Here is a 25,525-nt window from a genome sequence, read left to right on the forward strand (position 1 = left end):
AAACAACCTTGGAAAGATTGGCATGTCACCACTGACTCTGACATACTCTCCAGATGTATGATTGAGAGTATTCCCAACATCTGCATCACTTGCGTGGCACAGAAACCGTTCTGTATTTCAATGCCAGGAACTGCAGAGGGTGGTGAAGACAGCACAGTCCATCACTTGCTGTGAGCTCCCAGCATCCGTGGCATATATTCAGATAAATGACTTAAGAATGGCAGATTATTCTTAAAGGTATCCCAGTCATTGTGCCCAGGCAAAGATCAAATGGCTGTGACACAGCTTCTACCTTCACAGCTATAATTTAATTACAGCAACCAACTTTCCAAAAACACTGTTTTGAATGTTTTCATATGTGACCCTGGACCAAAAAAACAGTCATAAGAGTCAGTTTTTTTTTTAAAACTGAGATCATCTGAAAGCTAAACAAATACGCTTTCCATTGATGTATGGTTTGTTAGGCCGAGATACAACTGTTTGAAAATCTGGAATCTGAGGGTGCAAAAAAATCTAAATATTGAGAAAATCACCTTTAAAGTTGTCTAAATGATGTTCTTAGCAATGCATATTACTTATCAAAAATTAAGTTTTGATATTTAGGGTCGGCAGTTTACAAACTATCTTCATGGCACGTGATCTTTGCTTAATATTCTAATGATTTTTTTTTCACACTCAAATGCTCATGAAGAAGAGTGCTGAAGAGAACTTGTGCGTTCGGCTGAGTCATGTAATTTCACCTCGGCTTAGAATGCTTTTATTACGCGAGATTATTGTAAACACAGCCCACTGTGAACACCCTTGAAATTCGCTTCAGCCTTTTCAAATTGTATAAATGATTATTTTAGGTTCAAGTGCGTGTATGGGTTTGGAAACAAGCAGAGCACGGCTGTTTCTAAAGCAAGCAGTCTGCTGTTCAAAACTAAGCTCAGAATCGATTTGAGAAAGAATTGCAATGTGTTTGGAAAATCTCAAATCAATGCTGAATCATTTCTCGATTCGCGTTGCAACGATTTATCGTCCCATCCCTACATTATACTGTAGGTTAGCACAGCTGATTTTTGTCTTTTTTACTAGCTGCTTTATATGTTATTCATTTTGAATACAATTTTTGTACTTCTTATTATTATACCTAGTTATTTTTCAAACATTGCACCTCTGCCTGTATATTGCCTTAGTCTTTATTACCGTATAATAACTTTTTAATAACACAGTTTTTAATTAAAGTTATTTTTTGCTCATTTTCAGTAGGTAGGCATAGTCTGTAGATTCATTTATGAAGTTATTTCATTTGTTGTGGAGGTGATGTATGTTTCATAGACTCACGAGTGGCTGGAGAAGATTGAACACTGCCTTCTGCTCATTGCAGTGCTACATAATCTGCATCATCATGTTTCATCTGCAGCATGTCCATCTGATCTGGCTGTTCAGGTGTTGATGTTCTTCTGCCTTCTGCAGCTTTTGTCACTCAAATAGACGAAAGATGGTGAGATTGCATTTATAGATCCTGTATAAATAACTGTAAATAAATGCTAAATCATGCTTTCCAAAAGTGTTTGGCGATTAGGAAGTTTCCTTTGACATGCACAAGGCAAAGTAACTGACTTAGTATAGAATTTTTTTAATATTGGAGTGACATTCTAGCATTTTCTATCCACCTTGTTATTCTTCAACGCTGAAGCAAGCATGCGGGCGAAGCTTCCGGTTCATTAGCCACTGATGGGTAATAACGAGAAGAATAACAACGTGCAGTAAACAGTAAAACTGTTTGCACTACAAACCAGTGTGTTCATAATTAAGATGATACATTAAAATAATATGGTACAACATATTTGCAATATCAAGCAAAAAAAAAAGCTGTTTTGTACAGCTAAAAATAGCTGGATGCAGATGAGACTGGAAGCCTGAACCATAAAATTTACAAATGGCTATACTTAAAATGGGTGAAAATATATACTACTATATATTATATAGAAGTATTACTTACTGTGAAGTCTTGACTATCTTATGCAATAAAGACAAAAATGCTGACAAACAAACAAAAATGAATTGCAAGGCGAGCTTTGCTAGGAGACTCTGTCCTCTTTTTAAGCATCTTCTGTTTGCAATCTCACAGTGAAAGCTGACAGAGTAGAGTTTATCCCACCTTCTTGCTGTACATGAGTTCTTAGAAATTCTTTTTAATCTTTTGAGTAAAACTTGAAAACCCTTTTAAATCTTATGTGAATGTCAATTATTGCTGTCTGTGGCATTACTTCAGTAAATCTGGAGGCATGTGAACAGCTTATACATTTATTAATTCAGAAGTAATTCCTTTGTCAGATTTATTACCCAATTATCGCATCCTGGTAGGTTGCGCTCCTTGACATATTCACTGTACATCATACTTAGTTTAAATGTTCCTATTTCAGACGTACAGCTGAACCCAGGGAAAATGCAATGGTCAAAAGGTTGATTGTACTCAGAGAAAATATGTGGTGTGTGGTGTTTAGAGATCCAGGATGCTACTAAAGTACCATTTCGTGTTATTCCATAATCTGATGTTAAGCCGATTTTAGATGTAAGTAAGACAGATGGTGCCAGAAGGATTTGTATGGGTTTGCATTTACTATTTTCTACTACTTTTTCTGTAATGTGTAAATAGATATTTGTGTGTGCAGTTTGATGACTGTGACACACATCTAGAAACAGACCTCTACGCTGACTGGTGCCTTGCAACAGGTTAAGGCCTGTATATGTTATAAAATAGCAAGCCACTCTGTCCTTCTGTCGAATGGCTCCCAGACTGAGAAGCTGCTGTGGAAATGAGCTGCAATCTCTAGCACACAGCAGAATTACCGTACGCCAGCTGCACATTACCCTCAGACCTTCATCAGCAGCTCTTCTAAAGCTGAAGAGTGACAGGGTGAATACTTGGTGAAATGTGTGTGCTCAGGATTAAACACCACAGAGGAAGGGAATATATAAACTCTTTGCATTGCATTGTGGGACACTGTACATTTTGCCAAATGCCAAATGTCGATCAAATTTGCATACTGTGCACAATATAGGCCTATACTGCACAAAAAGCACTTGGTATGGTAATATGCTGTTAGGAACATACCCACAGATTCCTCTGTCAGCAGTCACACAGCTCACAAATATGTGTTGTATGTGCAGAATCAGCCAGTGTATGTCTGTGTGTTAATGGCTAATGGAAAGAGAGAAAAGAAGAAGCTCTAGAAATGGACGTTTTCATTGACCGTTTTCCCCATGCTGGCGTTTAGACCCTCAAAATGTCATTCTGCTGCTGTTTAGATTCATTTAGTCAGTAACTGTCTCAAGGCCAGTGGCTGATCTGGCATCCACCAGCACAACAATGAACAGAAAAGCAGGAGAGACCTGTTTAATGCATAATAATTACTGTTTTAATCTGGTATTAGGTCATAGAAGACTCTCATTTAGTTAGTGTGTCACTAAACTTCTTTCAACAGGAAGTGCCCTGAAGTAACCCCTCTTCCTCCACACTCCATGTTTTCTATCTGCGTATGTTATTGTTGAGTCATGAGAAGGTTAATGTGTTCAGTCTCTGAACAGTTTGCTGACGGCCCCTCTGCTCTCTGCTGAGGAGGAACAAACACAGTCAAATCAATCTCACCCTTGCCCCGCTCCGCTGCTCTGAACGAGGTTGCCATGTCTTCTTTTCTCACACGCACTTTTTTTCCAAACATTCTTTCTTTTGTCAAAGATGAGTGACAGTGTTCTTTTCTTGTGAACATGTGTTTTCTAAATTCATTGTATTATTAGTGTGGTGTAATGAACTTGACTGTGAGTAGCTGTCTTGTTGTGTCCATGTCGCATGATCCTGTCATGGCCTTAACTTGGCATCAGGATCTCAACTCTGCGCTGATGATATTTCTCCATTTGCTCTAGATTTATGCCACTTCTGACACTGAAAGGGAGCCAGAGCGTGTCCACACATGCCAATGGACTTTAATGATGGCAGCTGTGGAACAATGCAAAGTGAACACATTTGGGCATCCAAATGATTTATCATTTATTTTTAGCACGTCCTATCCACTAGCAAATGTTTAAAGCGTAGACATCACAAGTGATGCTGATGACTAGTGAAGGCACACTAAGTTAGCTTTTCTGGCTCTTTTTTAAACTGACAGCTATTGAAATGAAAGCAGCATCGTATAAAAAGGGGAATGGCTTGGAAGAAAGAGGTTTTGCAATACCCAAATCTATTTCCAGATCTCAATTCAATTGAAATGTTTTTGGGAACTTGCATGCAAAAAAAGCTTGTGTGCATCTTTCAGTATAGAGAATAATGTAATTTTGTAGGCCAACAAAGTTAGCCTTACACTGGTTCCCTTGGCAAATGCCAATAGGATTTTTTTCGATTAGCTTTATTAATTATTACAGAAAATAAGCTCTGTGACCAACAAATGTTCATTCTTACATGCTGTTTACCCTGGTATTAAGACTTGTATGCATTAATATAACAAATGATGTCTCTTATTAAAATATGTAGTAGTAGAAAACCCATGAAAGATTTACATTATTTAAAAAATCCACTTCATTTTATACATATTTTGGACTGTGGGGGGTACCGTTATTTCGATTACATGAAATAGTTTCACTCAGTGAGCTACTGGCACTCCCTGTTGCTATTTTTACTGCAACACAACTTGGAAAATAAAATACTGATCCGATGACCACAGCTACTGAAGGAGCTTACAGATGCAATGGATTTAAGTGTAGGCTTAAACCAAATGCTGTATCATTGATTTCCCCACAAGGAGTCTAATCATCCCTGAATATCAAGTGAAATCCATGCTGCTTCAAACTGCTTCAGTGGCTTTCATGACAAGCGTCTGCATATTTACATCCTGCCAGGAGGGTATCTAGCATTTCTTGTCTCTGCCATTTGTAAGCTCTTTCAGTAGCTGTGGTCTGTTTAAAGTCTCAAAGGTATCAGGGCTAAAGTGGAAAGAACAAAGACGCAGGTCTTTAGAACGTTTTTTTTCGTCCACAGGCATTTTCCTCTTCTTTTCTCCTCTTCTTCTCGCTAAGAAAAGCAGTGAAGACTTACAAAAAAATTATAACCAAAGGCCACAAAATGTGGCATTGTTTCAGCATTTTATTTTCTGAGTTGTGCATTTGAGTTGTGTTGCAGTAAAAATAGCAACAGGTGTCTTTCATGGGTTTTCTACTGCATATGTTATATTAAGCAATACAAGTCTTCGTACCCGGAGTTCCCTTTGAGATAATCTTCACAAATGGACAACTATTATGCATTTTAAAGCCCAAATACAATCGGCAGACTAAAGTTTGGCTGTTAATGAACTAAATCACTGCATGACCTAAGTGTCACCAACACTAAACATCTGACAAATCATTAATCTTTATTTAAAATCTACAGTTGGGAAAGTCTGAGTTAGAACAGTTTGCAAGAATGCGAGTATAAACGCAATGAAGCTGTTAAAGTGGACTGCTGAGTAAATGAGTTTACCTGTTCAGCACGATGCTATTTACTGTCCCTGACAAACTCTGTAGTCCCAATCATACGGTCAACAGATGAGTCATGCCACTTGAGACCATGTGGCATTTGGATATCTGAGACTTTCAGGTTTCTTCGCAGATAATATTTTGTGGGTAGTCACTATCCCTTAAGCTGTTTACCATCTAGAGAGTGTGTGTCTAAGTTGAAGTGGTTGTTTGTGCTCTGTTTGCATAAGTGACTATGGTAATGTCGACTGGGGTGCCTGCCATTGGGGCCTGAGCCACCTGTAAAATCAGCATTAATTAATGAGGGAAATTAGAGGAGCTGTTGTCTCTGACTTGTTAATGTGAACAGCTGGAAAACACATTGTGGGGACATTGTGTTCTTGGGATGTATTTTTATGCTTTAAAGGAATAGTTTAACCAAGAATGAAATTTACTCTCATAACCTCTATTCTGTCTCTCTCTCTCTGTTTCTCTCTGTGTAGATGACTCTGCGGACGAGGAGCCCACCTCTCAGTCAGACCACAGTGAGATCCAGGGCACTCTCAAGACCCTGGCCAGTAAGTTGGATGACTTGAGTACATGCAATGACCTGATAGCCAAGCACGGCGCGGCGCTGCAGCGGTCTCTGAGTGAGCTCGAGACCTTACGTGTGCCTCTGGAGGGAGGAGAGAAAATCAAGGCTGTCAACGAGAGAGCCACCCTCTTTCGCATCACCTCCAATGCTATGATCAATGTAAGTAGAAATCCAAAGTTCTGTCATGAAACTCTAGATGGTCAATCCAATAGGTTCTAATGCCATGTTTACACTGGTGTGTTTTCGTTTTAAAACACAGTTTTAAAATGAAAACGATCCTCATCTACCCTAACGTTTTCACTGTTTCAGAAACAATCTCTGTCCACACTACACAACCAAAAACGCATGTCACATCACCATTCATAATGAGCATGATGTTATTGTTTACGCGGTCGTCAAGGATATGCAGAGCAAATGTGGGCAGCCACGCCATCGTTTTCTAAAGTCTCTGTTTTGGTCCGTCTTCACTGAAACGCAACTCCAGAGTTTTCAAACTAAAACAATGTCTGCAGAGTTTCCATTTTCAAGGGTCGAAAACGTTAGAGTAGTGTAAAAAACAGGCGTAACCATAGCAACAGTTACACGTTTTAAAATGAAAACGCACTAGTATAAATGTAGCCTCAGTCTGACATAATGACATCTTATTCACATAGTGCAGCTGATTGGTTCTTTTCGTATCAGCAGCCAATGAGCTTGCTGCTCAGCATTCAAATACTCAGCCAGTGCTTGCTATAGCAGTTGCATAACAGTTCAGAAACCCTCCACCTTCCCCAGCTCCACCTGTATAGACCTAACTTTTTAAAAATTTGGGGTCAGAATTCTTTTTAAAGAAACTTTTAAAGAAAAATAATTTTGTTTAGCTGGGACACATTAAATTGATCAAAAGTGAAAGTAAAGATGTACATTGTTACAAAATATTTTTATTTCAAACAAACTTGATAACCCTGAAAAAAAAATACAGTAATTTAACAACAGCATTAAACAGCAAATCAGCATATTACAATAGTTTCTAAAGTATCATGTGACACTGAAGACTGGAGTAATGGCCACTGCAGGAATAAATTTATTTTTAAAACCTATTAATATAGAAAACTGGTGTAATAATTCAGTTTTCTTTTGTAATAATTTACTGTGTTTTTGTTTAAACTGTAGCCTTGGTGAACATAACTAACTTAAATATTTGAATGGTAGGGTACGACTTTGCTAAAGGTGTCCTGGGGTAAAAAGTGCTTTTGATTTTATTTTCCTTAAAGCCACTAAAAACATTCGCTTTTCAAGATGCACATGCAAATTTGTCTGATCCTTGACGCGATCGTGGGCAGCAGCTCAAAGTTGATTTTGTGCTTACTTGATCTAATATTTCATGTTTTTAAAAATGTTGTAGATTTAAGTAGGAGATGAGAAGCACTAAAGTTATTGAACATATTTTGAGACAAAGGTCTACTTAATGATTTTCAGTATTGTTTAAGATAATTAAAGCAATGGTTTTAAATAGTGAAAGAATATGTATAAGTATGGTATTTGGGGTAAAAAGCACCCCTGCTGTTAGGACTAAAATGCACAGTAATTAATAGATGGCTGACTTTTCCATTTGTTGACATGGTTAGATTCAGATGGTAAATATCATATATTATGTTGGGTGTCCTTCTTAGAGATAATCACTATGTTTAAAATGAAACCATCATATTTAAAAATAAAAAATAATCATATCATAAATTAAAATGTAATTTGTTGTTACTACTGTAAATCTATATTAAATTATTATGGGATCTTGCTTTCAGAATCTTTACTTTTGAAAATGATTTTGTTTCTGTATTTTAAATACATATTTTTTATATTAACATATTTTAATGACAGTATATTTATTGAACAAAAATGAAGTCTTTTATTTATCAAAATAAGCAGAAAATAGTACAAACTTCGCTAAAGTGATTGTTAATACTAAACAAGTATTAACTTAGACATTATTAAAAAAATGCCTTTTGGCCCCTGTGTCCCCCCCTTGCCTCCTCATACATTTATAAGATTTTTAATCAAAATAAACCACTTTGTATGATTCATTCTCACACAAAATCTGTTGCTCCATAAATGTTAAATACAAACATGTATATTTTTTTCTGCAATCATATATTTTGAGCGCAGTGAAAAGCACATTTTTTCTTAATGTGTGCCTTTAGCCCCGTTGTACCCTACTATATGTTTGAAATGTGTATACTGAGAATATAACTGATAGGACTGTATGTATTTTTAAATATAAAACCATTTTATTCTTGGCGCAGGAGAATTTTTTTTTTTTTTTTTTTTTTTGAAACAATGAATCTAAGCGCTGTCTGAGTTTGTTCAAATTTAGGACTGGTTTTATTTATTGTCTTTAATCATCGGGACAGTATTTTCCTCTGTCCTTAGTGCTGCGGTCATGTTCAGAAATAATAGGAGGAGAAATTGTAGTTCATTTATAACAATGGACAATGTTGAATTTAATCCAGTATTAGCTCTCTTACCCAACCATACTTCATCAAACAGACCTATTTCTAAAACAAGCTCCGGTCCAGCAGCTGTGCTTTGAATTTTTTGAGAGAAAATCTTAATGTCTTGTTTTCGAATTGTATGTTCAGTTTCGCTCTAAAGACAAATGATGTTACAGATACCTGGATCAAAGATTGTTTTTCTTTTTCGTCCGTAATCAATGAAGGCAGAGCCTCCACTGATGTGATCGATACGGGTCTAGAAATAGCTTTCAGTTTTGTGGATGTCCTCTGTGTCTTTGATTTCCTAAATCAAATTTTGGAAAGATATCACTACTCACAGTCATGAAAATCAATATTAGAGGTGATTTCATCTTGTGTGTTCCATTTCAGCTTGACAAACTGAATTCATCTATCTGTGCCAAGCTTAGATGAATGCCGTTTCATGCTGTTTATTTTGATTTGCGAAAAGATTTTGAACAAATATGTGATTGTTGTCACACAATCTGAATGCAAACCTTGCTTTAGTCTTCACACCCAGGTCCATATTACAGCTAACTTATTCTGGAAAAGCAGTGACAAAAATTGGCACCTGTAAAATGAGCTAAAATAGTCACAATTTTAAAGTAAAATGTGCATTAATATTTAATGTTAAACAAATTTCCATGCACATTTAGTTCATGTTGAAAATGCGATTATGTCTGTATTTTTAGGGTGATAAGTTGCTTTACAAATGCCATAGATAAAAAGTGGCTGCAGTGAATAGTTTGGAAATGATTCTTTATACAGTGTTTTGTAAGAACCATTATAAGAATCCAATAGTTCACCAATGTGTTATTGGTGATAACATTTCCATCTGTTTCCTCACTTCTTGAGATGAGTTTGAATTATTAGCCATGCAGACAGCAGTCTTTGAGTGATGTGACTCCCCACCACATCTACATGTTATAACACATTCATTAGTGAGATCTCTGTTTGGTTAGCTGTGTGGACTCTTTGTCTTCTTTTTTTTCATCTCTAAAATGATTAATAGCCAGCTGAACAGAAATACACACGCATAATGAAAAGTGCTGAACAGCACTGTGAGGTCTAGCACATTAAAGCACTTGGAGTTCTTCTAATGAGAGGAAGAGGAAAACCATTCTGATCTGTGTGTGGTCTGATGGATAAACACATGGTGTTATATTTAACAATATGCTTCTAAGTTTGAAACAAGGTGAGAGAAGAGGTGGACATTTCTTTTGTTGTCACCTGACTCTCTGTAGCTTTGAATCATGTCTGTGAAATCATACACTACTGTTCAAACTTTTGAGGTATATAAGATTTTTTTGTTTTTAAAAGGGCACTTATGCTCACCAAGGCTGCATTTATTTGATCAGAAATACAGTAAAATCATTTTGTGAAATATTATTGCAGTTTAAAATGACAGTTTTCTGTTTTTATGTCAAATTAAAGGAGAAGTCCACTTCTCCACAGATTCCACAGATTCACATATAATGTACTCACCCCATTGTCATCCAAGATGTTCATGTCTTTCTTTCTTCAGTCGTAAAGAAATTATGTTTTTTGAGGAAAACATTTCAGCATTTTTCTTCATATAATAGACTGATATGGTGCCCCGATTTTGAATTTCCAAATTGTAGTTTAAATGCGGCTTCAAACGATCCCAGCCGAGGAAAAAGGGTCTTATCTAGTGAAACGATTGGTTATTTTCATTAAAAAAATACAATTTAAATACTTTTTATTCTCAAACCCTCGTCTTGCCTTGCTCTCGTTGAACTCTGTGTATTCTGGCTCAAGACAGTTAGGGTATGTCGAAAAACTTGTATTTTCTCCCTCAACTTCAAAAATCATTTCAAAATCATTCTACATTGCTGCAGAAGTACCGACCCAGTCTTTGCAAAGTAAACATGCAAAGAAGATCAAACACCTGCAACAAAAAAGGTAAAACAGCGATATAGCACGATTTTGAAGTTGAGGGAGAACATGAGATGAGAATTTTTTGACATACCCTAACTGTCATAAACTGGAAAAAAACAGTCCAAGCAGAGTAAGACAAGACGAGCGTTTGACATTAAAAAGTATATAAATTGTATTATTTTTATAAAAATAACCGATCTTTAAGCTAGATATGACCCTTCTTTCTCAGCTGGGATCATTTACAGCTACATTTGGGATCGTTTGAAGCTGAAATGTTTTCCTCAAAAAACATAATTTCTTTACGACTGAAGAAAGGAAGACATGAACATCTTGGATGACAATGAGGTGAGTACATTATATACATTGTGGATCTTTGTTTTGGAAGTGGACTTCTCCTTTAAAAAGAGAAAAAGGTGTTTTATTCTTGTGATGGTAAGGAAAGAAACATTTCTTATTATTATCAATGTTGAAAATAATTTTGTGGAAATTGTGATACATTTTTGGATTTCTTTGACGAATGAAGAACATCAGCTTTTATTTAAAGAGGTCATGACATGGATTTTTTTTTTTAATTTAATTAATTTAATATGTTCCTTAATGTTTACTTATAATGTTAATAAAGTTTTTGCACCAAAAATTATTATGGAAAAATTATTATTTTCAACCCTACTTCTGCCCCTCTGTCTGAAACGTCTTATTTTAAGGGACAGGTTCTTTAAGGCTTCTCAGTAATTGGCCACTGTTTTGATTGGCTAATGTCATTGCATAGGAAACAGTATCAACGCCCCCTCGCTATTGCATGTGAGTGTTTTGACAACATGATTTTAAAAAATGGTCATTTCCAGACAAAGCATTATGAAATCATTTTACTTACCGTTTGTGATGCAGCTGCAGTCAGATCTATACCGCTCTATCTTTCAAAAAATGTTTCTTTATGAACTCTTCATGACAATGTGCCTTGTTTACAAAACAACATACCACACAAACGCCAGTGGACAGGGTCTATGGTGAGAGGAAGACTATTCGTCGATGCTTTGCTCTGGAGGCAGTGTTTATGCAAATGACTGGGCCTTGCACCTCAGATCCAAATGAGCCATCTTTGGAGCTTGATTAAATAAATGCTGTGTTAATAATGAGAACATTTTAAGGCAATGAAACTTGCAGGATGTTTTGATGTTACAAAGACCTCTTATATACCAAAAGATCAAGGCAAATTTGATTTCTCATGTCATGACCCCTTTAGAAGAAATATTTTGTAACATTTTTAAATAATGTCTTTATTGTCACATTTTGTCGCCTTAGAATTATAAGGTTCTGTCTGCATTCTGAGCACTTTTGAGATACTGAGCTGCAAAGTTTTTGCGTTCCTTAGGCTTCTGTAAACAGAACCATTTTTGTTTACTAAAAAAAGGCCCAAAATGCTTACAAAAGAAAGATCACATAATGTAAATAAGTTGTCCATGAATAAGAATATGTGAATAACTCTATTTTGATAAAAAATGTCAGATAGAACTTTATAATTCCAAGGCGATTATTTGATAACTTGCAAATAAAAAATTACTTTCTTTTTTTTTTTTTTTATAACGCCGAGCTTTTGAACGGTATTATATATAAGGATTGTGTGAATAAAGTCAAGTGCACTGAAGTGATTAGGGTGAGTACAGAGAAAATGGGACACTTTCTAATTGCTTGATATTAAACTGTGATATTGTAAATTAAACTCAAAAAGAAAAACTTTACGTTTATTCACTAAAACTGAGAGAAAGCAGCTATTTGGATCTGGGTGTGCAAGACCTTAAAAAGTAATTGGACACTTAAACCACATAAAAAAATTTTCTGAATCTCTTTGCATTATATAACAAAATATCAAACAGGTCTAGATCTTGTGAAAAGGGCCTAGTTCAAAGATAAGATCTAGCATAATTTGTTTGCCAAAGACACTTGGTTTAATATTTTATCTAATGTAATGACATTCAGACACTTTAAGTGTTACTTGAGTGTCCAAATACTTTTTGAGCTGCTGGTTTTGTTTTTGGGGAAAAGTTTCACTAAACCAAAGTAAATTAAGTGAAAATCTTCATTTAGATTCTTGACACTTTAAAATATTACTGGACAACTCACTGAACTTCTCTAAATCAGTTTTATGTATCAGTTTTACACACTGAATCACATGGCTCTTCCTTCCCCTCAGCTGTTTTAAATGGCATTTCTCGGATATGTGGATATATGACACACATGCATGTCTTTCCTCTAAGCTCTTCCTGAAGTCACGAGCAGTCTGGGGCCCAGGGCCTCACTCAGCGAAAAAAAGTGGAAGTGTTGCTTATGTTAAAGGTGAGGAGCTGTAGTTTCATGAACGTGTGAGGAAGCCGCAGTCACATGCTAAGCGTAGCACATAGGATCCTCTCTCGCAGCACAGCTCTGGACATTTAGTGCTCTTAGGAGTCAGGTAAGGGCTGCTTTGTTGCTTTGTTTGTGGACTTTAAAGGTACAGAATATGTGGAAGTGGGATGCCAAGAGTGGAGAGACCTATAGTATTGCATTTGAGCTAGGTTCTGTACAGGGTCCGAAATTAGCACGTTCAGAGTGTCAAATGTGAGTAAAATCAGCTTGGTGAGTAATTAAAACTCGCAAGTTGGCTTGAAAATGTATTAGTGACTGTAACATAATTGTAAGAATGGTATTCTGATGCTTGCTCATGTAAATGATGTGAGCGAAATATAAAGCAAAATATAGAGATGCTTAGAAAAAATATAGACAAAGATATACAGACAAATACCTACTTCATAGATTATATGTCATGCATCTTCATGCAACTTTTGCCTCAATTTTATTAGCAGACCTTTTTTTCTATGAGGCCTAAATTGTTTGTTTGTTTGTTTTCCAATGAATTTGTGCATTAATGCCAACAAATAGTTATTATATTTATCTTTTATATATTTAATATTTTACTATGGTTTATTTTATTCATTCAATTTTTAAAAATAGATTTGGCAACTGCATACAAGCTATATGTATATATTCCCTAGGAATTGAACCCATACCTTTGGCATTACTGCAGGAACTTTTTTACTTTATTTATTTGCTATTGGCAGGAGTAGTAACAGGTGGATTTTGGACACTGACACCTATTTTGTTAGAAATTGAGCTCAGTTATCTTTGTCAGTGTGTTTCCTGCTAAATCCAGCAGACTGGGGTCAGTCAGATTAGTCGTGTCATTGTGCCTCCACAGGAGACAAGAGAGATAGACAAAGAAACATTGATCAAGAGATGAAGAAAAGAGAGTACAGTCTAGAGATTGCACTGACGCCCAGAGGCAGTGACACTGTAAAAGACGTGATTGGTTGTGACTGCGAGCTGCCTTAATGATTTTGTGGCTGTACTGTAGTCTCAGTTATTAACGTGATTGATGAGCTCTGATGAGATAGATGCTCTCGCAGATACTGAGTTAGATTACAGCGGTTATTTTTAGTGTGGTGTGGGCTATTATTGTTAATAATGAGCAAGAAACATGCTGTTTCTCATACATTGCACTATATGGGGAAAATGCTATAGGTTTTATTGCTTATATAAATCTCTCAAATGAGAGCACTGAATTATTGAACTGAGATGAATAATGACACTGTATTGTCTTCTGCATTATAGTTGTAATTATAACTGAATTTATTCTTTCTTAATTTAATAACTTTGCAGCATTGAGGCTGTTTCTCCTGTTTATTAGTGTAAAGTTGCTTCTATGTGATCTGCATTATATGAAACTATATATAAGTCAATTTTACTTGACTTTAGAAAGGAAAAAACTCTTTAAAATCGTACATATTTCCCCTTGGTAAGATTAAATAGAGCTCAATGGAGACATTTAGTCCTGCTGTAAAACATCCAAACAAAAGCTTACACTTGACCATAACTGTGAACTCAGTTAAGTCTGCTGAGGTTTGAAAGAGCAACCTTTGAGCAATAACGTTTTCCCGTGGGTTCAACATGTGACTGTTTTGTGTCCGTGTTATTGACCAAGAGTAACCTCTCTTAGGTGCTTGTATTACTCAATACTGCTAGTCCGAGACTCAACTAAAAAAAAAGCATGACTCAGCTCATAGACAGTCTGTATGTTTGCGTGTTTCTGAACGTGCACTGGACATCAGATTTACTTTCACTTCTGCTTTGAGTTTAACCACAAGAGCTACGACCCATGATCCGTTTAATCAGATCTTTTCAAGATTTCTGTCACAGACATGTCAAAACATTTTACAGACAAGAACAATAAACAAAAGTCAGTCAGGACTCAGGAGAGAAAACTAGAAGAAAGGTGGAGAAAGAGGAAGACAGAGAAAAGAAGGTATTTCCATGATCTCTTCCTGTGGAGACCATTTTTATAGGGGAGACCAGAGCAGTAATGAGGAAACAGGTGAATCTGTGTGTGTGGCGCCTACGGCAGGAGGACAGATAGGATCCTTAGAGAATTGGGAACTGGGATTATCGTGATGGAGATAACAGGGGAAAACAGGGAGAGAATAAGGATGTGGAGGCAGCATTTGCTGTACAGCTCTAAAATCGATAATATTTTGAAAATATAATTAAAGCTTATGATTATATATTTTCATATTAGAAATATGGTATATACCCCCATGTATTTAATTACATTTTTTTTAAATGACGAAATATATACTGTGTCTAGGTGTAAATCCCACACATCTTGAATCGCATAATCTTTTAAAATATTAAAATAATTATTTTTGAGTGTATATACATTATATGTGTATTAAAGTTTTACAACAAATTATAAATACATTTGTATGTAATTTCTTGTTGTGAATCTTGTTTTGGATGACTTTTTTTTTCTAACATTTAAATTAAATTAAATTAATATTAAAAAAAAAGATTTTAAAGGATTATTTGGTTCAGTTGTATTTACAAATGTGATTCAGTAACTTCATTCTTTTAAATATTTAAAACCCTTAAAGACTGAGAAAATCGCCCTTGGCTAAAAATAAATATTCTTCTTAATTGAACAATTTTTAATCCAACTAATCCAATCTGTAAGCTTTGGGTGCTAGTTCATATGCTTTGGTCTGGACCAAATACAATGTTAATTTTTTTTTTTGTGTTTGGTGTGGTTCACTTTCACACTGCCCTTTTTGCAAGTGAACCAACAATTGTAAACAAAACCACATGTGTGCTATGGTCGTCCATTCATTGGTTCATCCATTTAACCATACCAAAGTTCATTTGGACCCGGACCAAGAAAACAGGTGTGAATACACCCAAAGTCTCATGAAGAAGATTCACATTCAGAGGCTCTGTTAAGCTGCGTGCACACCACAAGATAATCGGGCTGATTTTAGACCGATTTCTACCCTTACGACAATCTTAGGTAATATTCCATTGTCTTGGTGGTTCTAAAGATTGTCTTATCAGATTTTCCTGTTGTGTGAGTTGTGTTAAGAGTCACTGAATCTGCTCGGAAGAATGTTGCAGGTGCCCTGATCGTGAATTGTAATTATTTAACATGTTCAGAAATCCTGATGTGTTGGGGGAAACCCCGAGGACAAAGCGTGGATTATCATGTGAAAACAAACAATTTCCAATCAGAAAGCAAGCTGTCAGAAGACGGAAGCATAACAAACGTAGTCATGGTGCAGCGCTAATTATACACTAGAGGGGCGGTGTACAAATACAAGATTTTATATACAAATTGTTTAATTGTGTAAATTGTACAAATTGTTTACAAACTTTTACCGTTTTAATTGCTTTTTGTTTCATAGAAAAGTAATTGCTTAGCAACTTTTATGATGGCTGTTGTTGTTTGTTTATTAAATATTTTTATTCAGTGAATAATATTTTTATACATAATAGTAATTGCTTTTTGCTTCATAGAAAATCATATAGTATCAATATAATGCACCTTCCTTCCTCAAAGAAAAAAAGTTTTTTTGCAGGAGAACTTGCAAATTTGTGAATATGAAATTTTGCATGTAAAAAAATAAGATTTATCATGTAGATGTGACTGTTTTTTTTTTTTTTTTGCTGTTCTGCAGGGAATAAATAATAAATAATAAATAAACAAAACAAAATGTTTACATATTTCCAAATAATACGTATGTCCATAACAAAGTGATTTTCAATGTTTTGTACAATAAAACAGACATTTTGCCAAAATAGGGCAATGCCAAAATAAATGTTGGATTCCAATTGATTCCATTGTGAATAAACACAAGGCAAAGACAAATTGTCTTGTTGAAATAAAGCTCTTATAGAACTGTTGTGTGATGTTTATTCTCAGTCTCGAGAGATTCTGTGAGACTTCCCATGTTCACAGTCAGGATTCTGGTTGAAAATCTGTTGGTGTGTGCTGTGCTGTCTTAGTCACATCATGGCACACCACACATTATAGGAGCAAAATGGTTAAATGGCTAGCATGTTTTGTCCTCATGTTTGTGGTCTCTCACATTTTGAAGATCTTATAAGATTTTAAATATCATTTAATGTGAACCCAGCATTAGTGAATGTTATTGTGTCATCAAGTTTTGATCAGCACTGATTTGTCAAAGAAACCCATACAGTTTGTTCCTCTGAGCCAAACAGGAACGATTGTTGATGTTTAGTCCCACCCCCGTGCCCTGATTGGTTCAAACTGTCATCTGCCCAAGCAATAAATAGCTTTTGGGCTTCTTTGGAAATGTGAACAAACGCAAAATGAAAGTAGGCATAACACAAACCAAAACCAAGGATGAAACAGTGGTACATATCAGATAAAGCTTTGGAATTTATGTGATATCTTGATACTTGGTGTAGTGAGGAGGATAACTTTAGGAGCAGAATCAAGTCCCCCTGGTCTTCATTGCACATTTATTTTAATCCTGAAGATTCTGTGTTTGTGTTGATGTTTAGCCCCTGTTCTGTGTCTTGCTGCGCAGGCATGCCGAGATTTCTTGGACCTGGCAGAAAGCCACAGCCGCAGATGGCAGCGAGTTCTTCAGCATGAGCGAGAGCAGCGCACCCACCTGGAGGAGACCATTGAGCAGCTAGCCAAGCAGCACAACAGCCTGGAACGAGCCTGGAGAGAGGCTCCTGCGCACTCTGTCAACACGCCTGATACACCCACCACCGACACGGGTGAGACACTGGAGCCCCGCCACCCCAGCAGCATCGTGATCATTCATAAATGAATATTACAAAAAATGAATGAGCTCAGTTATGAGACATGATGTGTTGATAGCATGGTAAACCACCAGGAATGCTGTAATGGTTTTCTTTGACTACTTATGTGTGTACAGGAGTGAGTGAAAGACCTAGGAAAGAGGAAGCGAGTGATGAAGATGAGGATACAGAGTATTTTGATGCCATGGAAGACTCACCTGCTTTTATAACAGTGACTGCCACGGACCCTTCACAACATAGGTCAGCTTCATCTCCATTCAAAGGATTAATTCACTTCTAGAATAAAAATATCCTGGTAATTTACTCACCCCATGTCAGCCAAGAAGTTCATGTCTTTTTTTCTTCAGATGAAAAGAAATTAAGGTTTTTAAGGAAAACTTTTCAGGATTTTTCATCATACAGTGGACTTTAATGGGGATCAACAGGTTGAAGGTCCAAACTGCAGTTTTAATGCAGCTTCAAAGAGCTCCACAATCCCAGCCAAGGAATAAGGGTCTTGTCTATGAAACGATCAGCCATTTTGAGTAAATAAATAAAAATCTATATACTTTTTAACCACAAATGCTCGTCTTGCACTAGCTTGACTTCACTCATCATGTAGTCACATTGGAAAGGTCACACGTGATGTAGGCGGAAGTACTGACCCTGTGTTTACAAAGCGAACATGCAAAGAAAGTCAAACGCCTTTTCCAAAAAAAAAGGTAAAACAGTTTTTCACCCTACCCTACTTTTGAACCTCAGAATACAGATGAAGAACTAACCACATGTGACCTTTCCAATGTGATTACATAATGCATGGCGTTCCATATGCGCATTGCAGAGCTAGTGCAAGAAAGGCATTTGTGGTTAAAATGTATATGTTTTTTTTTTTTTTTTTTTTTTTTTTTTTGAAAATGACTTATAGAAAAATTGCTATAGAAGACACTTATTTCTAGGCCAGACTTGTGTAGAGCCATTTGAAGCTGCATTGAAACTGCAATTTGGACCTTCAACCCACTGATCCCCATTAAATTCCACTATATGTAGAAAAATCCTAGAAAGTTTTTCCTTAAAAACCTTAATTTCTTTTCGACTGAAGAAAGAAAGATATGAACATCTTGGATGACATGGGGTGAGTAAATGATCAGGAAATGCTTATTCTGGAAGTGAACTGATTCTTTAACCCAAAAATGAAAGTTTTTCAACAACATTAGGATAAATAAATTATGACAGAATTTTCATTTTTGAGGAGAGTTTGAAAAATAGTTGTTAAAAAATTAAATGCAGTCATTTTATTAATATTGATTTCAAGACATTTCTTAAGCCACCTTTCCTCTACCTTTGATAAACAGTCATTAAAAAGTCATTAATTTCCAGTGGAGAGTAATATGTGAGCTGCATTGAGTTTTGACAAACGCATAAGCATAATGTTTGGGTCTGATATGAGCTTCAACTGTAATTAAATATTTGAACTCAACCGTATATGACCTCCCAACCGAATGAGATGTATTCCAATCACAATTATAAGCATGAGGTGAAAATGACTAAATGTTTTGCACTAAAACGTAATTCTTTTAGCACTATTTTGGTAAAGTAAGCGATTATGGATAATAATGTCTGAAATAGTTATTTTATGATTATTAAATAATTGCTTAGATTAAATAGTCCTCTACTGTGCTTTTCTTTGAAATGTATTTCAAAGTGTTTTGTGTTCATATATTTAAACATTCACTATTCATTCATTACCATTGTGAATAAATGGAGGATAACGCTTGTTACTTATTTATTTACCTATTGTGAATGCAGGGAAAGAGAAATCAAATGCAAGAAAATGGTACCTAAATTATGTAGGAATGGGTGGGAGCAAAAATGTTGATCTAAAAAAAACTGATCCGGTTCCAGTAAGAGGCTCTTTTTCACTGGTTGACTGCATGATGCGTTAGCAGCTCCTGAAACCTTTATTGCATTAGTCAAACACAATGTCACACTTTTATTCTACTTATTTTACATATTTTATTCTCTCTTTCTTGTCTGTGCAGGCGTTCTCAGAGTAATCTCAGTGGTGCTAGTGGAGGACAGCCCAGTGACTGGAACCAGGAAGATAATGTGGGTGTGACATGAAACAAAAGCTAAAAACAAAGGTTATAAATAGTCGAATCCAAAAGACAACAATGGAAGATTCAGAATCTAATTTAAAAGGTTGACAAACAAAATGCTAAGGCTTTCTGGAATACTGAAATTAATTTGTCACAAGAGCCTGAAATGCTCTTCATATTTGTAATGAAAACTATTCTTTATTAAACTAATGCAAAATAGAAGCATTTCCATTAGTGACCTCAGGACTTTTGCACCCCACAGTAATACATGTGGCATAAAAATCCAGTGGACTCAGTGTGACTGTGAATGTTTCCTCAGGCAGTCTGTTCATCGCGGACTCTCACAGCTGTTGTTCATCTCAATTAACCGACTCTTAATTAACTGATATCTGCTCCCCTCGTTTCATCTTTCTCTTGGTGACTCACTTTCAGAGACAGATGGAGCATCAGTGTTTGTCAGCTGTCAATGTTTATGCGTTACGTTCCTCAAGGGCACTCAGGCCCTTCAAATAATGTCTTTCAGCACAAACACATTTCATAAATATCAGATGTTTTTTTTTTTTTATACAAAACTGTCATCTCTGCCTTTTAGTGTTCTGTGAGCAGTAATGATTATTCAGGCAAAGAGCTGCAGCCTCACAGGAAGAGGCGGACCCAGATCCCAGAGAAGCCCAACTATTCGCTCAATCTGTGGAGCATCATGAAAAATTGCATCGGCAAAGAGCTCTCTAAGATTCCAATGCCTGTAAGTGATGTCATATATCAGAAAATGGTCCTAAATGCAAACCTCTGAACTGTGTATGAACTTTTAGAAGCGTATGTATTTTTTAAGCTAATATTGTTAACAAACTTGCTTTATTGAAGAGAAGTTGGTGACTGTTCTCTTTTAACTTCAATTTGAAAAAAGGCAAAGAATTTATAAGTAATTATGTATTTGTGAATTGGGACACAGCCAAGGTCTCTTCCTCTCTCTCTGTGTCCAGGTGAACTTCAACGAGCCCCTGTCCATGCTGCAGCGCTTGACGGAGGATTTGGAGTACCACGAGCTGCTGGATAAGGCGGCGCGCTGTGAGAACTCTCTGGAGCAGATGTGTCTGGTCGCAGCCTTCTCTGTCTCGTCGTACTCCACCACAGTGCACCGGACGGCCAAGCCTTTTAACCCTCTCCTGGGAGAGACCTACGAACTGGACCGCCTGGAAGAATTCGGCTACCGTTCCGTCTGTGAACAGGTCAGTGTTAAGAGTCAAAAAGTCTGTAATATATGAGGAAAGCTATCTTTTTTTAAAGAAGTCCCTTATACTCAACTAGACTGTATTTGATTAAAATGCTGTAAAAACAGTGATCTTTTTTAAAGAAATCATTCTAATATACTTATTTGGTGCTCAAGAAACAGTTCTTAAACAGCATATAGGGGAATTTCAAGCCTAATGTTGTTGAAAAATCTGTGTGACTTTCATTTTTGGGTTAATGATTAGTCCACTCCAGAAATAACGTTTCCTGATAATTTACTCACCCGCATGTCACCCAAGATGTTATTGTCTTTCTTCAGTCGAAAAGAAATTTAAGGTTTTTGAGAAAAAATTTACATAGTGGACTTCAATGGGAGGTAGTGGGTTGGCGGTCCAAGTTGCAGTTTAAATGCAGCTTCAAAGGGCTCTACACAAGGAGAAACTGAGAAACTGAGAGTTTTTTGCCCTACCCTATCTTTTTTTAAACTGGAGTATGCAGGACTATTACGTGATTATGTAATGCATGAAGTTGTAAACGCACATTGCAGAGCTAGTGCAAGATGAGCATTTGTGGTTAAAGAGTATATAAATTATTATAATTTTTTTTTTTTTTTTGGAAAATTACCAATTGTTTCACTAGATACAACACTTATTCCTCGGCTGGGATCATGTAGAGCTTTTTAAAGCTGCATTTAAACTGCAGTTTGGACCTTCAACTCATTGGCCACTATTAAGGTCCACTATATGGAGAAAAATCTCCATATAGTTGATTTTCTGTCACCTTCAACCATCACTGGAAATGCTTCTCATGCAAGGCTTAGTGGTTAGAGGGTAATGATGTTTGAAGGTGACTCTGAGAATACCAGAATCACACATAGAAAATCCACGTTTGAATAAATAAAGAGACGGCACCCTCTAGTGGTGTATTTTATATTCAGCACTCGGTTGATATTTTTGCCTATATTTCTCAGGTCAGTCATCATCCGCCGGCAGCCGCTCATCATGTGATGTCACAGCGAGGCTGGACCCTGTGGCAGGAAATCACCATCGCTAGCAAATTCCGTGGCAAATACCTCTCCATCATGCCTCTGGGTGAGTCTCCGTGCTTGACTATCTCGTTATTTTTCATATAAACAAATGTACACATATACAAAGATTTATCATGAAAGAAACACAAAATATATAAATACAGTTGAAGTCAATGGTTTACATACACCATGCAGAATCTGTAAAATGTTAATTATTTTACCAAAATAAGAGGGATCATACAAAATGCATGTCATTTTTTATTTAGTACTGATCTGAATAAGATATTTCACATAAAAAATGTTTACGTATAGTTCACAAGAGAAAATAATAGTTGAATTTATAAAAATGACCCTGTTCAAAAGTTTACATACAACTGATTTCGTAATACTGCGTTGTTACCTAAATGATCCACAGCTGTGTTTTTTGTTCAGTAATAGTCGTTCATGAGTCCCTTGTTTGTCCTGAACAGTTAAACTATCCAGTGTTCTTCAGAAAAATCCTTCAGGTCCCACAAATTCTTTGGTTTTTCTGCATTTTTGTGTAACCCAATGATTTTGAGATCCATCTTTTCACACTGAGGACAACTGAGGGACTCATATGCAACTATTACACTATTCCAGAAAGAAAACCCAAAGCATTAAGAGCCAGGGGGTGAAAAAGTTTTTGAATGTGAAGATCAGGCTAAATGTAACTTTTTTTTGTCTTCTAGGAAGCATGTCAGTATCTTCTGTAGCTTTTGAAGGGCATGAAAAAAATTTTATTTAGGCAAAATAAGAAAAAATTACACATTTTCATTCTGTTCAAAAGTTTACACCCCTGGCTCTTAATGCATTGTTTTTCCTTCTGGAGCATCAGTGAGCGTCTGAACCTTCTGTAGTAGTTGCATATGAGTCGTTTGTTGGAAAGGGTTCAAATAAACAAAAATGATTAAAAAAAAAAAGTTGGAATTGTAGGATTTTTCTAAAGAACAGCAGGCAGTTTAACTGTTTAGGACAAACAAGCAACTCATGAACAACTATCACTAAATGAAAAAATAAAACAGCTGTGGATCATTCAGGTAACAACACAGTATTAAGAATCAAGCGTATGCAAACTTTTGAACAGTGTCATTTTTATATATATTTAACTGTTATTTTCTCTTGTGGACTACAGTATATGTAAAAGTCTTCTATGTGAAATATCTTATTAAGGTCAGTACTAAATAAAAAAAATGACATGCATTTTGTACGATCCCTCTTATTTTGGTAAGGTGTATGTAAACTTTTGACCTCAACTGTATTATTTTTGCTGATTTCATTTATTGTTACACGGAAGATTCATTTTAGATTTCTCTCTTGACTTTACATGATGTGTATGTCATATTGTCAGAATAATGAACACATTGATTTTCTGTCTGTCTAACCAGGTGCGATCCACCTACACTTTCATGCAAGTGGAAACCACTATGTGTGGCGTAAAGTCACCTCCACTGTGCACAATATCATTGTGGGCAAACTGTGGATTGATCAGGTTGAACTTCAGTCATTATTAAATGTCTATGATTACCCGAATTTTGTTTGAGTAGTTTGTTAAATATTCAAGCCTAAAAACATCCCCTTAAACTAAAAACTTGAACTTTTTTGGCTTTAAGACATTTTTTTTATTCAATATCAAATACAATTTTATTGAAGAAAATCACATACCTCCATGACCCCCAGATTTTGAGAACGGCTGATTTAATTGTAGGTATTTCTCTTTTTTCATCTCATATTTTCTTTATTTTAGTCAGGAGATATTGATATAGTCAACCACAGGACCAAAGAGACCTGTCAGCTCAAGTTCTCTCCGTACAGCTACTTTTCAAGAGAAGTCCCACGAAAGGTATGTTTTACTTAAATTCTCCCTGTCCTTTTTCCTGTTCCTCCCCCTGTGATTCACGTGTGAGTTCTACTGACATCAGATAAGAGCCCTTTATGAACGTTTATCATGCTAAACCATCTTTCTATCCTCCTCTGCCTTCTCTCTGTCTCATCATGCTTCTGTAGTTCAATCCCAGAGCTTGTTACCCTTGTTCTCCTTGTTCTTCCACTGTAAGGTCACAGGGGTGGTGAAGGACATCGACGGCCAGGCCCACTACATCCTGTCAGGTACATGGGACGACAAGATGGAGAGCGCCAAGATCGTGCAGAGTAGCAGAGGAAGCAGCAGCTCAGAGGGCAAACAGAAGACTGTCTATCAGACACTTACACCCAAACTGCTGTGGAAGAAATACCCTCTACCGTAAGACACACCATTGATGTCTGGTGTTAAAGGGATAGTTCACCCAAAAATGAAAATCCTGTCATTAAATACTCATCCTCACGTCGTTCCAAACCCGTAAGGCCCTCATTTATCTTCGGAGCACAAACTAAGGTATTTTTGATTAAATCTGCATAGACATCAACGTAGCTGAAACGTTCTCAGGCCTAAAAAGGTAATAAGGCCATTGTTAAATGTGACATGCCATTTTGGGCCTGGGAACGTGTCAGTTACATTGCTGTCTAGCCAGGGTCAGAAAGCTCTGGGATTTCATAAAAATGATCTTAATTTGTGTTCCGAAGATGAACAAAGTTCTCACGGGTTTGGAACGACACAAGGACAGAATTAATGACAGAATTTTCATTTTTAGGTGAAGTATCCCTTTAGCTACTTACCCTCCAAACTACCTACAGTCTAAACAACATGCCTACCAGATTCATTACTGACAGACCAAAACTGCCCACCTGCAGAACTAACTACCTTCTTTAATCCCTACTTTCCCACTAACTAAAGATATACTAAGGCCTTGCGCAACAGATTATAATGTTTGATTCTTTGATGATTTTGGAATATTTTCTCATTCTATTCTCCTCTCTATCTCTCAGAGAGAATGCTGAGAACATGTACTGTTTCTCCTCTCTGGCTTTGACCCTGAATGAGGAAGAGGAGGGTGTGTGTTGGACGGACAGCAGACTAAGGCCGGACCAGCGGCTGATGGAAGCGGGACGCTGGGACGAGGCCAACGTAGAAAAACAGAGGCTGGAGGAAAAACAAAGAGCCACGAGGAGGAGGAGAGAAGCTGAGGCCTCCAAGGCCATAGATGAAGGTGAGCACAAGTCAAAGGTTACACAAGACGCTCTTCTGTGACATTTTGTTGGTGTAGGTGTTTTGGTCTGAAAACCATGAAAATATAAATTCTAGTTGTCAACAACTTTTGTTTTGCTAGTTCAGTCAATAGTATCAATATTGTGGTATCACAATACCAAAACTGTTTCTATATTATCGTGTTCACATGATGATATGAAATGACTGGTCTTCTGGACAAAAAGTGTTTTTAAAATATATTTGAACTCATTGTAACATAAAATGTCTTTAAAGAAGAAGAAGTCCACTTCCAGAACAAAAATGTACAGATAATTTACTCATCCATCTTGTCATCCAAGATGTTCATGTCTTTCTTTCTTCAGTCGATAAGAAATTCGATATTCGAAATAAATAAGAAATAATGTTTCTTGAGGAAAACATTCCTCGAAAAAAGTCAGTGTTGCCCCCAAATTTGAACTTCCAAAATGCAGCTTCAAATGG

The 25,525-nt window shown here is 36.4% G+C and overlaps 1 protein-coding gene across 4 annotated transcripts in view; it reads left to right on the top strand.

Moving 5' to 3' along the window:
• The window catches only part of osbp2b (oxysterol binding protein 2b), a 67,745-nt gene that overhangs the window by 38,992 nt on the left and 3,228 nt on the right, over nt 1-25,525 (top strand). For all 4 annotated transcript variants that reach the window (XM_051111219.1, XM_051111220.1, XM_051111222.1 and 1 more), the window contains 11 exons: nt 5,976-6,226; nt 17,367-17,565; nt 17,727-17,850; nt 19,629-19,695; nt 20,278-20,430; nt 20,669-20,914; nt 21,886-22,006; nt 23,349-23,452; nt 23,708-23,803; nt 24,018-24,202; nt 24,826-25,046. In XM_051111219.1, coding sequence (XP_050967176.1) covers nt 5,976-6,226; nt 17,367-17,565; nt 17,727-17,850; nt 19,629-19,695; nt 20,278-20,430; nt 20,669-20,914; nt 21,886-22,006; nt 23,349-23,452; nt 23,708-23,803; nt 24,018-24,202; nt 24,826-25,046 — 1,767 coding nt within the window. The remainder of the gene's footprint in view (nt 1-5,975; nt 6,227-17,366; nt 17,566-17,726; nt 17,851-19,628; nt 19,696-20,277; nt 20,431-20,668; nt 20,915-21,885; nt 22,007-23,348; nt 23,453-23,707; nt 23,804-24,017; nt 24,203-24,825; nt 25,047-25,525) is intronic.

The sequence above is a fragment of the Labeo rohita genome, chromosome 5 (genome assembly GCF_022985175.1).
Source record: "Labeo rohita strain BAU-BD-2019 chromosome 5, IGBB_LRoh.1.0, whole genome shotgun sequence".
In the NCBI taxonomy this organism is placed as follows: domain Eukaryota; kingdom Metazoa; phylum Chordata; class Actinopteri; order Cypriniformes; family Cyprinidae; genus Labeo; species Labeo rohita.